General features: G+C 35.7%; 2 protein-coding genes across 9 annotated transcripts in view; one reads left to right on the top strand and one right to left on the bottom strand.

The window, feature by feature from the left end:
• LOC131684449 (GTPase-activating Rap/Ran-GAP domain-like protein 3) overlaps positions 1 to 17,340 on the bottom strand; it is a 446,130-nt gene that overhangs the window by 134,028 nt on the left and 294,762 nt on the right. For all 8 annotated transcript variants that reach the window (XM_058967345.1, XM_058967344.1, XM_058967342.1 and 5 more), the window contains one exon: positions 2,325 to 2,394. In XM_058967345.1, coding sequence (XP_058823328.1) covers positions 2,325 to 2,394 — 70 coding nt within the window. The remainder of the gene's footprint in view (positions 1 to 2,324; positions 2,395 to 17,340) is intronic.
• LOC131684450 (uncharacterized) lies at positions 11,310 to 13,189 on the top strand. Its single transcript, XM_058967351.1, has 4 exons — positions 11,310 to 11,446; positions 11,527 to 12,232; positions 12,295 to 12,493; positions 12,816 to 13,189. The coding sequence occupies exons 1-4, from the start codon at positions 11,353 to 11,355 to the stop codon at positions 13,065 to 13,067; spliced, it is 1,251 nt and encodes a 416-aa protein (XP_058823334.1). The 5' UTR covers positions 11,310 to 11,352; the 3' UTR covers positions 13,068 to 13,189.

Consider the following 17,340-nt stretch of genomic DNA (forward strand, 5'->3'; position numbering starts at 1 on the left):
TATTTACAAAACGATCCATAAAAAAAGAAAATGTAAAAATCCATTAATATGTGCTTTATGCACTAGAAAAATTAAATTTAATGAATTCATGCGAAATTTTATGGTAAACTGAAAAAATAAGTTGTGCTTAATAATACTCATAACAGTGACAGTGTTTTAACAAATGAGCTTATACTGGGAGCTAGTGTGATGCGGCTTGGCCCGTAGGTGGAATTGCAAGCGAACCTGTGGTCCTCTCGTTTGCCCGGTTTACTTAAACATAGGTGCTATAGCTAGTTAAAAGCCGACTGAGCGGCAGCGAAGTCGGACAGTGCACTAGAAAGCGATGTGGCGTAGCCACATTAGTCAGTGTTCGTGTATAAAGTGTCCGTTTTCGCTTCAGATAGTTGGTATTTGCGACTCATGCCAGCCTGTGTCAGTGGTCTAATAACTCTCAGCGCGCTAATATCATAGATACCCTGCCGTTTAAAGAGTTGCCATAATGATTTCAGGTTAGCTAAGGTCAGTTACCTGACTAGTGGGATAGGGAACTATAATGTATGCATTGTTTGTTGTAGTTTGACATTACAACCAAATGTAAAAAATTTTATTATTAGTTCGAATAGCAAAAATATCGCATGAATTCATTAAATTTAATTTTTCTAGTACATAAGCACATATTAATGGATTTTAACATTTTCTTTTCTTATGGATCGTTTTGTAAATATCCATGAACCATAATTTAACATTCGATATATGAATCATTCATTTTTACATCTTCTATGGACCAAGAAAAATTATTTAGCAAACATTTTCATCAAATTTATGGAACTTTTTCTAACATTTTATTGCTCCATTTTGTAATACCGTGGAACATTTTGGTCGATATTATGGAACATATCGACGTGTTTTAATGTACATTGTTAATATTCTATGGATCAATGTCAGTTAATTTATGGCGCAAAATGTATCATTTTATGGAACATTTCCAATATTTTCATGGGGCATTGGTTGATTTTAATTGCTCTTTTAATACTATTTTAGTGCTCTTTTACGACCATTTTATGGTTCAATTTTACATAATCTATGGATCAAATCACCCTTTTTATGGATCATTCACACTGTTTTATGGTTTTCAGTTTTGTTTTATGGAACATGGACAACTTTTTTATGGATCGTTTTTCAATTTTTTATGGATCATTTTTGTTGTTTTAGCGGTGCAAACTTAGGGCTGCCATTTGTTTATAGCGGTTTTTGTTTATTTTGACACTAAATGCTGATGTTTCACGCTATTTTTAGACATATTCCGACTTTTTTTCGATTTTTAACATTTTATGTACTCTCCCTTTTGGATTTTTTCGAATATTTTGAAATCAATATTCAAAGATTCCTTTTTCGATGTAATAAGCATTTTATGTGAGATTTTATGCGAAAATTTAAGATGGACATTTTCATTGATATTTTTCCTATTGAACACCCCTAGTTCTTCATACAAACTTTAGTTTTAAACTGTGAAGCCCCATTCCATTTTTCACAAATGTTTTCACAAGGGGTTTCCTGGGACCCAGACTTTTGCCATTTTTTTGGTTCTGCTCTCCGAACTTGTGTTGAACAGTGTAATGATCCGCAGAAATTCTGCCTAAATCTAATTTCGTCATCGACCATCGAATTTTCCGAAACAACTGAACTACAAAAAAGAATAAAGCCATACATTACCAATGCACAGCGGTTAAAAACAGCTTTTCAAGGTACTTAATTCATTGGAGTCAAAAATGACCATATTAGCAATTATATATGTTTGTTTGTGTAAAAGGCGTATAAAAGGCGCTTTTTGTTGCAATATTATTTTTAAATTGAATATTATTTTTAAATTGATAGCGCTTGGCCGTCCTTGAAAAAAAATGTGGTGAAGAGTATTTTTATGTATTTTGCAGAACGCAAATTGTCTTTGTCACTCACAGTAGAGTTATGAGACGTTTTCTATGATAAACTCCTAAAATTATTATTATTACTTTTAACTTTTTTGTTTTTGATTTTCCGCTTTAACAATGTTCGAAGGTATTCTTTATCATTAAAAAACACACAACTTTTTCGAAGAGACCAAACAGCGTTGAATACTTTGTAACGAGTTTTGACTGACTTTAGATTTATTTAGTCTATTTTTGAACCTTTTATAACTTCACTATGGGCAAATCGCTAGGTGAAATAAAACAAGTTTTTGTTGAATAGCTACCAAACTTTTTAAATATGTGATCATCAATAGTTAAAAACCTGCTGTAGCAATTTACAACCGCCCCGTTAATGAGCTTTTCCAAGCCCCGCTGCACCCATCCCAGCTAGCTTACCTGATCCACGGATCCATAGTGCCGGCGTGAAAATACACCTCTCCTCGATATGAGCTCTGTGGCGGATGTACTGGAAAGAGGAGAGCAAACGAGAAAATACAAATTAAAATTTTCGTTGGATACGGTCGCTGAACAACACGGTTACATCCGGTTCGCGTTAATCGCCTCCAGTGTGACTCGACAGGGTAACTTGATCTGTAATTTTTATATACTGCAGCTGTTGATACCACTTAAATATTTTCGATTAAATAGGTGCGCCAAAATAGGGCAGCGGGGGATTTATAAACTTCTCCGTATTTAAATGTTTAATCAATTTACGTATATTCAATGTTTAATCAATCTACATATATTTACATATATTTTCTATATAAAATTTCAATCGATCTGTGGCACGTGTTAATATTATCCGATTTCGCTTCATTGTAGCACTTTTTTATACTTTGGTTTATTTTATATCTGGTGATAAACAGCATTTTAACATCGCAAATATACCTGCCCCCTAATATAGATAGGGATTTGCTAATTTTGTCTTGATGACCACATTTTACTATTAATATTTCAATTTGTTACCAAAACCTATGTTTTCATAGGTATACGATATTCATTCAATAACTGAAAAATTTGCAATCGAAAATTTAGTGACCCATGTAGTTAACTTTTCCGGCAGGGACTGAACATGCCATTGTAAAAATTATTATTTAAAAATTGATAATAATAAAATTGATAACAATAAATAATAAATTACGATCAAGCCGGGCTCATTTCGATTGTAATCTCATTAGTCTAAACCAAAGCAGGACCCTGTTTTGCACTGTGATAGATTTGAACTTGGCTTAGAAAATGACAAATCATAAATTATGAATACGGTACACCTTATTGTGATTAAATATAATATTCAGAACGTTCAGCACCTAGTGAGCGATTATGAACAATAACTCTGGGAATCGATAGCACTCACAGCTGGCCGTGCAATTTTATAGCCGCAGAGTGAAAGCACTTTTTATCGCCATTTTTATGTGCACGTAGGTATGAGGCACTTCAGTTGAATATAAGAAACAATATTTTATGACACTACGATCCCTGCTAACCAGATCAAAAAATCATCGATTTCCTGTGCAGAGCTAGTGATATTTAAAAAAAATAAGCAAATTACAAACAAACTAATATTTCTCGGGAATGGTATAAAGAACATCAGAACTAATAAAAGGATTTCTTTTATCAAGTACAACCTTATCGTATAATCACTCGTACCCGTTTGTTTTGCTTCTGTTCCGCGCTGTGAATTTTGTTGAAAATTACTTGTTAAATTAACTCTGTTACTGTTTGCTATTTCTCTGAAGTTCAATGAAGTGATTATACATTAGTGGCAGAGAAGAGCATTTACAAAAAGTTTTTATTATTCTTGAAATCGCAGTTGAGTCAAAATGATTTGCAACAAATGCTTCACAAAGATCGCACCCGATGAAGAAACAATCGTGTGTAAAGGTTTTTGTTCTGACGGATCAGATGTTTATCATCTAAAATGCGCTTCTATCACTGGTTCTGAGGCGATCAGCTGCAACAATAATTTCAATATCTACTGGTTATGCACTGCATGTGGCGAAATAATGTGTAATGTTCGCGACATGGAGGTATTTCGGGATAGACGCAAGCTAATTGATATCGCCAGTTTTTCATCTCGATCCACCGTTGCTGCTACCGCCGCTCCCAACATCACTGCTGCCACCGCAACTACCGAAACCCACACTGACACAAGAGCTAAAAAGTGCGAAACAGATTTGCACGATGAAATTTCGGCGCTGAAGAATGAAATCGCTGGAATCCATCAAACGCTGGCCGGTTTTTCCGGCTCATTCAATGTTTCAGTGTCGTCTCAATCATCCCCACTGTCATCGACAAAGCTAGTACAAGGCTCGAGAAATCTTCTAGAGAACAGTAGAAAAGTCTTACCATCGACGAAATGCTGGATTTTCCTTACCAGATTAAAAAACACCGTCACCGAAAAAGAGGTAATTGATATGGTTTCACAATGCATTGGAGAGACAGAAGATACGATTACTGCGCAGAAACTTGCACCACCGTGGAAGGATACATCGACGATGCCGTATGTGTCGTTCAAAGTAGGCATTGATCTGGAATTACGTGATATAGCGCTGAATCCATCAACTTGGCCGAAAGGAATTTACTTTCGAGAGTTTCAACAACTACTAGTATAGAATTGTGTTAGAGATTCGTAATAATTGATGTTGACTATGTTATGTTTTGTTGTTAGTATAATGTAATGTTGCACCGTATTGAATATTAGTATATAAATTACTACCTAGTCTGTACGAGCTTGCTCGAAGACGATAAGACAAATAATAATAAAATACTCTAACCCAATGTTTTCTTTGCCTTATACGTAACTTCCAAAGTACTGCTTTATGTGGAATGCTTCTACTTTCTGGGTACTTTTTTGGGCAATTATCGCTGAAAATTTAGGCGATATTTAAACATTGCGCATTGCAATTCGCATGTTTTATTGTGATTCGTTAAATGGATTCTGTAGTCAATGTAGTGGCATTAAAAGATTGTTAAATCAACCAAAAGATTGTTAATATCAATAACTCGATAAATACCAACCTGGGGGCCAATTTAACCCTTCCAATATATTGAATTTGTAAAAAAAATTATGGAAGTTTTGTGGCATCACGGCAGCTTGAATGGACCAATGTTTGAAAAAGGTAGCTATCGTATTATTTATTATTCTCCAAAGCTGTTTAAAAGCATATAATTCAGCACTTTTCTACTCAAATTTATGCTCAGTCTGGTAGTGATGTGCGCGGGGTTCTTCTATTGTAGAGCAGCGTGTTGCGTGCTGAGATTCAATGTTCAAAATCAATTGACTATGATATTATTGAAATTGTTTTTCGGCCTGATGATGATGAAACGCAGGCGATAGACAAAATACAATAATATTTGTTAAAACCGTAATGCCATCTTCTTCTGTTGATAACAATGTGGTCGTATTTCTTTTTCTATTTTTTTAGATCAAGGTTGCTGCGGTTGTGTGTGATCTCGGTTTGGAGGCAGGGCACGATCTCAGTCTCCAATGCGATAATTTAATGTTCTTTCTAGGATGGCATCATAATAAGGGTTTGTTCAGAGGGCCGGAGTCTCACAGGTTGCAGGTTCGAATCCTCCCTCTGGAGGATTTTTTTTCACATAATTGCTTTCGCTTCACCCACCATTTCTCCGTTGGGTAGCACCAAAAAAGTCTTAAATAGGGTATTGGCACTTACGTCAATAACCAAATAATTACAATATTTGTATAATGTGGTCGTTCTTCCAGTTATTAAAAAAAGGTGTATAAGTATATATATTGCGAGCATCTCAATAGCGAAGCAGTGGACAATCAGTCTGGAGTCTGGACTCTGGACACGCGGACAGTTGACGACAGATTCCCAGCACTGGATCTGCCTAAGATTTATAAGGACATCGGCGCTTGAGGAATGATGGAGCTGCTTGGGGTAATGATCAACTACTTTGTGAGCTGCAAGGAAAAAGAGGAGGAGTATTGGTCCTGGGAGGAAGATATTTTCCCGGAGGATTGGGTGGAGGGAGTGGTATGTCCCATCTTTAAATCGGTGTTAAGCAGGCTTGTTGCACCTAGTTACAGAGCAATCACATTGCTGTACAATTCGTTCATCTAAATTCTTTGTCGCTGCCTATAATCGTTGGTAAAGAAGTTCGTATGACAATATGGCATATAATGCAATGGATCCAGTGATGCGTGATGAGTGTCAGAGATATTTTCAAGTCTTTCCGAAACTCGGAAGGTGCTATGGCAAAGTGATAGATAGGGCCGACGTTTCTATTTAACCCGAGTGGGTACAAACATAGGGTGGGAGCGCTTGTGCAAGCGAAATCATCGTACTAGAGAGTTAAATGGTGTACGGAATCAAATAGCAAATGGCTCTACATTGCACAGTGACGGATTTCCCTAAAAACCTGACCAAAAGTCGAAATTGGTTTTGATTGACCTGCAAAGGTAACACCACGGTTTTTTTTTGTAGCGCAGATTACGATTTTGATATCAGATTTTCAAAATGCAATTGGCGGATACAAAATGGCCGACATTTGAATCTAAATATAAGTGAAGATTTAATGGTTCCAGTGTGTGACAATAACGTTTATAATGTATCGAATTTTAAACGGTGTGTAGTTAAATGATAGAATTTGTTGGTTTGTTCGCATTGAGATGTTTGGGTGTCTAGATGGTAAGCTTTTATGAGAATTGATGCTATTAGTCATTTCAAACTATGTATTTTGAAATATTATGCAACATAGTAACAAAACTTTTAAACTCTCTGTACAATTATTGTTCAATTATTGTCCGATGCACATATTTCCCAAAGAGCAAAAATAGTATATTTCTAAGTTATAAAAAATAAACTGATTATGCGATGAAATCCTTGGAGTGAAAAGTGACAAGTTTGCTTGCAAATTGCAGTGACTAAAAATGAATATGACAAAAATACGAAAACAAGTGAAATCCACAGATTCATAGTTTTATTTAAATTGTTAGACTGAGGATTTGTCCAAAGTTTATTATTATGATGAAGCGTCCATTCAAATACATGCGTCATACTTGGTCAGAACATGCTTGTACTGCTTCCTGGTATAGTTTTGAGCAACCACGTTGTGTTGTCTTGCTTGCTGACATACTACGACTGACAACCTTCTCACAAACAAATTCGCCAAGCTGGAGTGTTCGCCAAAGTGAGCTTTTTGGCCAAATCACGGCTTTTTGGCCAAAGCCATAAGATTCCAGTATTCTTTTGCACTACACTACTAATTTTCGCTCGCAGTATCCAGTCATATATTTCATCTCTAGATTTATTTTGCTTTGCATGATCAAAATAGCTTCCCGGTAACACTAAAGCATGGCATTCATAATCTATTTTTTGAAATTTGGAACCTTTGACAATCACTTCTGTTCACCTCGTTGGTTTTCAATATGAACGACCAAAATTATTTACGTCTTATGCATTCCCTTTTTAGTTCAAATTCAAATTTTAAACTGAAAATCTTATAATTCGTCTCCGTCTCCACTTAATCAAAAACGGGCAAATTCGGTCAAGATTTGTATAATGTTCGAGGAACACAAATTGTCTCGAATCATAGTGGACATACGTGAACAAGAAAAGTATTTCAATAATTTATCAAAAACGTGTGTTGAAACTGTCTGTTACAAAAGTGTGAAGTTATTGACATTTTCCATAAACAAACAAAATAATATCTTTTGATATCAATAAATACAAATAGAGCACATACCGTCAGCATAACTTTGTATTATTCCAAATTCGAAACCGGCACTTTTATCAAAATCCAGCTACACTTGAATAATACTGATATTTCGGACGCTCGAGGAAAACCTTGATCAAAACGCAGTTCAAACTGATTGGGTGTGCAAACATGTCAAATATTTGGAATTTTGGAGCGTTTTTCATAAATCCATGAAAACAATATCACGATTCCGTGAACTGAAGGATTTACAAAAACCGTGACCAAGTTACTGAGATTATGAATAATGAATCTCGTATTCATGAAATTAATTGTGTTTCCAAAAAACTAGTTCGCGTCGAATATATACATGGCGTTACATACGAATGTTTGATAGGGTTTTTGTGGTTATTCCCTGTACATGTTTAGTTTTTGTTGTGATCTTTGTTTACAATTTGGAAATGCACAGCCGTCAGTTAAACGATGTTCATGATTGCAGGAGCTTATTCGCGATTTTGGTGGATTCTCATCAAGTTACCGTGATATTTCATTCATGAGTTTGTTATCAGATTTTTCTGTCAGTATAGCGTGATTTATGTTCATGGTTGCAGGATCGTAGTTACGATTTTCGTAATTTCTATTTCGTGGCATTATGATCATAAGTACAGTGATTCATGCTTATGATTTCAAGATACTAGTCACGATTTATGTGTGAGTAATGTGATTTATATTCATGATTTAAAGATCTTCATAATTTCTATTAACGTTATCGTGATATTTTAGTCACGAGTAGAGTGATTTATGTTCATGAATTTAGGATCTTAGTTAAGATTTATGATAATTGATTCACGAGTTATATTCATGATTTCAGCATCCTAGTTACGATTTTCGTGATTTTAGAATCTTAGTCACGATTTTCGTAAATTATTTGCACGTTATCTTGATATTATATTCTAGAATTTACATTCGAATTTGATACGTGGAGTGATGTGACCGATGTTCATGACATCAGCATTTTTATTATGATATTCATAATTTCTCTTCGCCTTATCGCGATCTGTCATTTTTTGGTTATTGGTTAATTTCATAGCAATATTTAAATGCAAATGCATACAAAAATTTCTTTTAACACTGCTCATAAGGTATTGTACAACATTTGGGCTAACTTGTATTGAGTGTAGATCGATTTTTTCCTCAGATTTACTTTCGATTTCACTTCCTTAAAATGTTTCTTGATGGCCCAGTATTTTTCAATTCCAGTGTGCTCAGTGAATGAAGATCCATTGGCACGAAATTGACCTTCTTAGACTTGCATCACACCAGAGCATGTTTCCAGTAATGATTTGAGATTAAATTCGGCCAGAAAACCGTAAAGCCATCGTGAGATCTCAGAAGTTGAAGTAGGCGAATTTGGGAGCATTTTTATCAAGTACTTCTGCCAATTGACCGTTTCGGCTATCACGAATCCACTTTCTACATAATCAAATTGCCTGCCAAATCATGGATTTTTAGCAAACTTAGACCTTTTCTGCTTTCCAGCTTACTTCAAGATGACCTTATGACGCGCTGTAAAGAAAAAGAAGCTACCGCAAATCTGCTTTCACATAAATCTCGTCATCCATGACGACAAGATAGTTGAATGTAGATCTTCCGCGCACGTGATTTCCCTACAGTATTGTGTTTTCTATCGCAATTTGCGTCTTCCAAATATTGTCACGGTGTGTTTGGTAGAATAAATTTATTAAAAAAAATCGGCGTCGTTAAAACTTCAGCATGTGATAGAATGGGCTTTTCCCTTTCATTTGAAAGAAAAATTAAAATATTCTGTCGGGGGCTCCAGAACAACTTTTTATTTTAAAGTTTTATATTTATAAACTAAGGTTTTTCAATGAAACTGGTTCACCTTTTTGCCCCTAGGTAGTACTATAGACATTGAAAAATTACCAAAAGTGAGAATCTGATGGACAATTTCATTGTTTACAGCTTTGTTGAAAGCTACAAATCGATCTAAAAACGTCAGAGAAAGCTATTAAAATTTCATCAAAGTTTCTAGATTCGCACGGGGCCTACTGAAAGTCGATTTCCAAAAACATTTTCTTGTGTAAAAAAATGACATATTTTAACAGTGTCTGCAGTAGAACTTGAGTGCTAATAAAGTCACACCATTAAGCGGAAAACATAATTTCAGATTCTACTGGTTTATGCGCACCGATGTTATTTTATGAAAAAGGAGATATATAGAAGAGTAGATAACATTTAAACAAATTTAGTATTCTTTTCAAAGATGCTGTGTAATACAGCAAAAAGAAATAGTTTTTTTTCAGTCACAGATATATTTGTTACTTCTTTTTTATTTCTTCACTCATGAAGAATAGACAAATAATGACAAAACACAAAAAATAAAGAAATGGGTTTTATTGGAATTTAAATTTCAAACATAATTTTTTGTTTTATTGAACAATAACATAACATTTTTTTCATTGTGTATTTTTTTCGTACACAGGTATTCAGGGTGACCACATCAGACGAGTAAAAAACCAGGACAGTAGAAAAGGGACTGCCTCCCCCCGTTATCTCTCAATCGACTTTCCTTCTCCATAAGTTTTCGGCAGTTTTAAAGTTCTGAGGTAAGGTGGGCACTTTTTCGGATGTACACACACACCAGTGCTTGCTACACCACCTTCAGCAAAGGTTTCATGCTATTTTTGGAAAAATCGGCAAACCTGAAATTAACGGATGAGACCAAATATTTTGAGATCGTCTGTACTGAACCGGCGAGGAGTTTTCAGCACTAAATACACGTCATTGAAGTAAGGCAGAAACATCAACGGTCTCAAGTAGCTTCCATCTGCAATTCCTTATGTGAAACTAAGTACGTGGCAATCTTCATCACTCGATCGGAGAGCTAGCACCGAAACAACTGCAAATCAACCGTTTAATCCAAATTTCAATTTTTATCGATTGTTATATGTCAAACATGGGATAAGTTGGTCTAAATCAAATCAGTTTAAGCGCGACATTCCCTACTCCCTGTTATGTAGGATGCTAGACTTGGCAGGTTAGTCGCTGTTCAGCGTCCAGATATAAAGCCATGTTAGTCATAGATTAGGTACTGCTTGCACTGATCCTGAAGTAACTCCATAATCGCCATCTCGAGAGAGCGCTCAATGAAGTTATTCCACGATAGTTATTGATATTTCACCATTTCCCGTTTTATGGATTGGAAGCATGTTCGTGGATTTCCAGCAAAAACGAAAAAATGCCATTGGTCAGATAACTGTAGCAGAAGATGAGTCACCAAAACGTCGATGTGTCTTCTCAGAAACCAAAGGCAATTCTTCAGGTCCCGGATTGAACGACGAATTAAGCAGAGAAGAAGCTCGTTTCATCGACATTGATATCGGCCAGAGTTTGGTCCCCAACTGGAATCGGTTGCCAAATTGTATTGAAAACGGACTACATCTCATTCATATCCAACGTACATATGAACGCCTCGTTCTTGTCTGTAGAAAGGTTAATAAATAAAATGTCACAAGGGATTAAAATTTTTCTTAAGGCAAAAAGAGTCTCTAAACGAGCCAGCTTATTTAATCCCTGTGGCGATAGCAAAGTACAGAATCGTTGAGATAATCGAACCAGCTCAAAGAAAGTGATTGTACCCTACATAAATATCATTATAATAGAGCTCGCCACTGACGAGCATGCTTAATGTGAGGAAAACCAACAACCAAGTTAGTCGGCACTGGAAACCAGCGGGTCGAGCATGGAAAAGTTGAAAAAATATATCAACCCATTTCCAGAGTTTAGCCTCGATGGGGACTATTTCTACTCCTTGGATATAGCATGTGTTATGCTCGGTAGGGGGAAAACTGTTTGCATCCCACATAAGGTCTCTACATAAAAGTTGTTGTTTTTGTTTTGTTTGCTTCACTTCTAGAATTCAAACCACCGTTGTCGAAGCGAACCAGTCTGCGAATTGCCTGGGCAGTGTTGAAAGTTTTGCTGATGCTACAGTACCTTTGCTTCACAGTTCACCTCTGCCGTACCATCATTGCTCAGGATATTGAAAAGTTTGCGACAATACTGAATATGCATTTCTTTCTCACCGTTTCAATATTCCGGGCGGCCGCCCTCGCCTATCACAGAGATACGCTAATAAAGTTGAAGCAAGAAATCAATGAAAAATCTTGCCAGCGAGACGATGCAGATGCGTACGAGATGAGAAAAAATATTTTTATCTGGAACAACAAGTTTCTAGTTATGATGTATTGCTACAACACGACCAACATGTTCATCTGGTGCTTTACCACCGGTTTATATGACGAACTCTTCAAAATCCCATTCTCGTTGGACATGCTACCGACCGCCCTTCATTGGCTAATTGATGTAGCATTCGTGCTAATCACCGTACCGTGGAGCTACACTGGCTGGTTAAGTTTCAAGGAGTTCATGGTAATTTTAAGGGTTATGCGTGTGGAACTGGCAATTGTTGTGCGCCAGTTTGACCCCCTGTTCCGTAATGTCACTGAAAGATTGGAAATAACCGACTCCAGTCCGGTGTCAGTTTTTCAACAAAAGCAATACTGGGCTCAATTGGAGTCTTCATTCAGCAGTGCCATTTCACATCATTCGTCATTCATAAAGTAATATGCAAATGTGTAAGTTTTAAGTAGGATTTCTACAAAAAAAATTCGATTTTTTCCAGTAACTATCAACGGCTTCGAACAATTGCGAGCATCAATTTTTTTGTATTGCTGACTTCAGCAGGGCTAATGATTTCAATCAGTATGTTTTTGACACTTCTGAGACCGTCGTTTGATCGCTTGCCGATGCAACTTTTCGCCGTCCAGTGTCTGTTCGAAACTTATTTATGCTGTTCAATGTTTACCTCGCTGGAGGAAGTAGTAAGTTCTCTTATTTGGAAGCTAAAATCTAGAGAAAATTTTCAATGGGACGTAAGTAACAATGAGAGATTCTCTTTGAGGTCTTTCTCTTCTGTTCATTACTCGGCCATTTCAACATTTACTACTCTTTTCTTTGCAAAATATTGTAGTAAAAACCGTCGGCTTTCGATATGTACTGGAAAATTAGTACAAAGTGTTGTAATGACGTCGTAATAAACGAAAGAGAAAGTACTCAAAGAGAGACTCTCAATGTTACTTACGTCCTATTGAAAATTTTCTCTAGAAATAGTTTATAGCTGTTGACGGAAATGATTGTTTTCAGAATGATCAAATTGCAAGCTACGTGTACGCCATCGATTGGCTTTCAATGGTTCCACGGTCCAGCGACATCGATTTTAAATGTTACAAATCTATCCGCCAAAATGCATTGATTCTGCAGCGACAAGTTCATGGCGGGTTTACTGTTCGGGCGGGCGGAATGTTCGAACTGAACATCGAGACCTTCGCGGGAATGGTAAAATTAATACACACACTGTTGACGTGTATGTCTCAAATGGATCTTGGCAGTGAATAAAATGTTGAATCTGATACATCTGGCACCAAGCATTTTAAAAGATTTTTTCGCACTGTTGTAGTTGTTCTTTGTCATAGACGTAGAAAATCGCACTGGAAATATAACTGATTCAAAATATTGAATGTTGTTTTTAACTTGTACTTAAAAGGTGCACAACCTTCTATTTATAGCCGAATCGATTTCTAGTTTTTGACAAACGTCTTTAGCACTATTTGGTGGTGGATTTTTGAAATATTCGAAGAAAACCAATAACCCAAAGTGTACCAACAGCTATCTATGTTACTGTAGCCTACAATACAATTGTTTGGCAAATAAAAAATAATCACCTACTTAACACATCTGTTCAATTTAACTTTCCCACAGGTTTAGAGAGTATAAATTTGATCCGGATTATTTTGTTCACTGGACTCCATTGATCTGCGGTTTGAAATAATGGCATGAATTTTTCCGGTTATCTTTTACTAACCTAATCCACATACAAAACAAAGACCTCTTCCGGCATCGTGGAAAACTAGAATCAATTGGTTTCCATTCAAGACACTTTCAACTTTTGTGTACAGCTGCTTCGCTGTTCAACCATGGAAAAGCATCGCTAAGCACCCAATAGATTTACAGAAAGTTTCAATGTGCAATTCTATTTAACCGTGGCCCACCACAGAAGTAGTTCCGTAGAATCGAAAAAGTTTATTAATTCAAAATCCTTCCAGGCGGATTCGGGTTCATTCAAGACGCGAAAAGAGGTTTACTTGCGAAACACTAAGATGATATGTCTATCTTACTTTTACAACATAATAGGGTAAACAGGTCAAATACGACCCCCTTAAGCAAAAATAGCTATATTTCACCATTCGACGCTATGATCTTCTCACTAACTACTCTAATTTATTGTTATATTAGTTAGAAGTTAGTACCCATTTCATTTTTTATTAAAAACATCCTGATACAAGTACAATTAAACATTTTTCAAAGATGCCTAAATTCTAGTTTTTTCTTTCACCCAGGGCAAAATGCCCCCGGTGAAAGTGTAATGTGCCCCCCACAACAAGAGGACGGTATGGCCCACAGCAGTCGGTGAGTATGCCCCACAACAATGGGTGGGGCGTTTTGGTTTTACACACACACACATAGTTTTAAGCCAAGCTATAAACTAAGATAGTAACTATAACATTCTAGTAAGCTACTTGAAATAGTTCTATCGAATCCGACTATTTTTAATTGGGTGTAATCAGGGTTGTTAATCGATAATTAATCGTCATCGTCGATAACGTTAACCACCCGTCAACGTCATCGGAAACACCGTTAACGATAATGTATCGTCAGATTCATCGTCATCGTCGATAATTCATCGGTGGTTATCGCGATACATTTTGCGTTACTTTCCCGTTTATTTGAGTTGAAGTTGATGCGGCTAACTTTCAATTGTTTAGAAATAAATAACTGTTAAAGAACATGTTGGTAGTTGAAAATAAATAGTATTGGACATTTTCTATGCATGGAAGGGTTCGACGATGTGTCAAAATGGAATTTTTTGTCAACTTTTCGGGAGTGTTTTATATTGAAGGGTAAGTTATTGGCAGTTGACAATGAATAGTTTTGGACATTTTCAATACACAGGGGGTTCGACGATGTGTCAAAATGGATTTTTTTTTTCAACTTTTAGGGAAAGTTTATTATATTGAAGAAGTTATTAATAAGTGAAAATCAATAGTTTTGGGCATGTACCGTCGGTGCGTCAAAATAGAAATTTTTTCAACTTTCACGAACTTTTTATATCGAAGGGCAGGTTGTTGGCAGTTGAAAATCGATAGTTTTGGACATTTTCAAATAACAGTAGAATCCACCAGTGCACAGTGTTTCCAAAATGGCAAAAAGGTTAAAGAAATTCTTTGAACCATGAAAAACATCTTTTAGCTATAGTGTCTTCAGCAAAGTTTATTTATATTTTTTGCATTTAAAAAGTATTAGTTAGGTGATTAATCCCTCTAAAGCTGAGAAGCAAGTGTTTGTTTGGTCATTTATAAAAATAAAAAAAAACTTTTTTTGGCAAAGTTGTTGAGAATATATTTAGTATTAACTTCGCTGAAGAGACTATGTGTCTATCTGTCGATTTAATTATACGTTTGTGAAGATTTCTGTAATATACCCCACAAAATTGCTTATTTCAAAATACTTTTCCTGGTAATTTTGTAGAATTTCAAAATGTTCAAAGATTTCGTTCAGCATAAGAAAATACAGAATTTTTGTAATGTTAGTTTATTTGTATCTCTTACAACTTAGAAGTTATCGAATGATTTAGTAGGCAAAAAGTAATGTTTTGGTATGGAAGTTACAAATTTCCGCAGGTATAGCTTCACCAAGACGAATCTGTAAAACAAACACTATCAAAACCGTTTGGTGGTCTCTAGTCTACGTTCAAGTCAAATTCGAGTAAATTCCTTCTTTAGCATATCTTTCTTATCTGAGAGATGCAAAATATATAAAAATAATACTACTGTACTGCAAGACCTCCTAAGGGAAATTTTTTACTAAATAATCAGAACGGGTTATAAGGCTTTGTCAAGGGACTAAAGAAGATTATTTTAACCACTGCGGTTTATTAAAAAGAAAGGAAAAAATATATTAGTCTTGGTGTTTGCGTTTCGACATCGTCTCTTCAGAATCAGAAAAGATATGTGCTGATTTTGTCAATGTCAATTCACCAATGGCTGATAAAAACGGGTCTTCACTGTATTCAAAAACGACTGAAACTCTATTATGAGGCCGTTCATAAATTACACTACATATTTGAAGGTAAAAGAAGGAAGCATGAAGCATCTTGTTACATAGTGGAGAGAAGAAACGGAGGAGAGGATAAAAGCTTCCCAACTAGAAAAAAATATACATTGGAAATATGTATATTCTCCTTTTTAAAATTCAAAATCTTCTAGTTTAAATTAAAATTATAATAAAATCTGTTAATCACCACACCACTTAAATGTGTAGTATAATTTGTGAATGGCCTAATAATAGTGGTTTAGTAGTTTTTTTCAATATATGTCTTTGCGTGATAAAAATTACTAATTACACAATAGCTCAAAATTTGTTTTCTTCGTGGTCAAAACAATTTTGATCACCTTTTTACCGCACTGTGCACCTGGGACTCTTCTGTGCACCAACTTACTCGAAAAGTTAAAAAAAATCCATTTTGACACATCGTCGGACCCTTCTTCGTATTGAAAATGTCCAAAAATATTGATTTTCCACTGCCAACAACTTTCCCTTCAGTATAATACACTTTCCCGAAAAGTTGAAAAAAAAAATTCTCCGCTGTGCATAGAAAATGTCCAAAACTATTGATTTTCAACTGCCAACAACATGTCCTTCAATAGGTATTTACGGAAAGTTAACCGCATCAACTTCAACTCCAGTAAACGGGAAAGTAACGCAAAATGTATCGCGATAACCGATGAACCGACGATGACGATGAATACGACGATACAATTATCGACGATGACGATGAAGGCGACGATACATTATCGTTAACGGAGTTTTCGATGACGATACATTATCGTTAACGAGTAACGCCGATAAATTATCGCGAAAAATGTATCGTATTAACAACCCTGGTTGTAATGCTATTGGAAAAGTGGAAGCTTACATAAAAGTAGTTCTTTTGAAACTTTTGTGTTTATTGTTGTTTTGCAACATATTAAAAATACCAAACTAACTTAGTACGTTGATTTCATGAAATGATATTGTTATCAGTCATTTTTACTTTTCAGATAATTCAGGAATCCTGGGAATCGAAGAGGGGCATTTAGCCCCGGTGGGGCGTATTATACCGTTTTACCCTATACTATATTCAATGTCTAGCCTTCATCAGATAGGAGGAGCTTTTCAAGATTTCGTTTTCTTCGATTCTTCTACCAAATAGATACACAATCTAAACCGCGTTCATTTTTACTGTGTATTGTTGAATATGTTTTATTAGAGACTGGTGAACTAAAAAGCAGTTCACTGATTGACACTAGCTCAGGTAGGCATTTAACAAACTCGAGCATCGGCTAAAAATTTCGTTCCTGAAAGAGTACGGTAGAATTACATTTCTAATCTGTTATATTGGGTATTCAGACACAAGTGGTGACTTTTCATCCCTATTGTTTACATGATTCAGTTAATTATTCTTCTTCTTCTTTTTGATTGAGCTTTCATATAGCTCGTAAGAGCCAGTTGCATCGACTATATGCCCCAAGTTTTAAGCCTGCTTGTTATGTGAAAAAGGAACTAAACAAAT

Source organism: Topomyia yanbarensis, chromosome 2, assembly GCF_030247195.1.
Source record: "Topomyia yanbarensis strain Yona2022 chromosome 2, ASM3024719v1, whole genome shotgun sequence".
Classification (NCBI taxonomy): Eukaryota; Metazoa; Arthropoda; class Insecta; order Diptera; family Culicidae; genus Topomyia; species Topomyia yanbarensis.

What these genes read in the sequence shown, in the direction of transcription:
- LOC131684450 (XM_058967351.1), top strand. Translation starts at nt 11,353, where the DNA reads ATGGAAAAGTTGAAAAAATATATCAACCCATTTCCAGAGTTTAGCCTC. An exon ending in TATAGCATGTGTTATGCTCG is followed by an intron (nt 11,447 to 11,526) that starts GTAGGGGGAAAA and finishes CTTCACTTCTAG; the next exon opens with AATTCAAACCACCGTTGTCG. An exon ending in CATCATTCGTCATTCATAAA is followed by an intron (nt 12,233 to 12,294) that starts GTAATATGCAAA and finishes GATTTTTTCCAG; the next exon opens with TAACTATCAACGGCTTCGAA.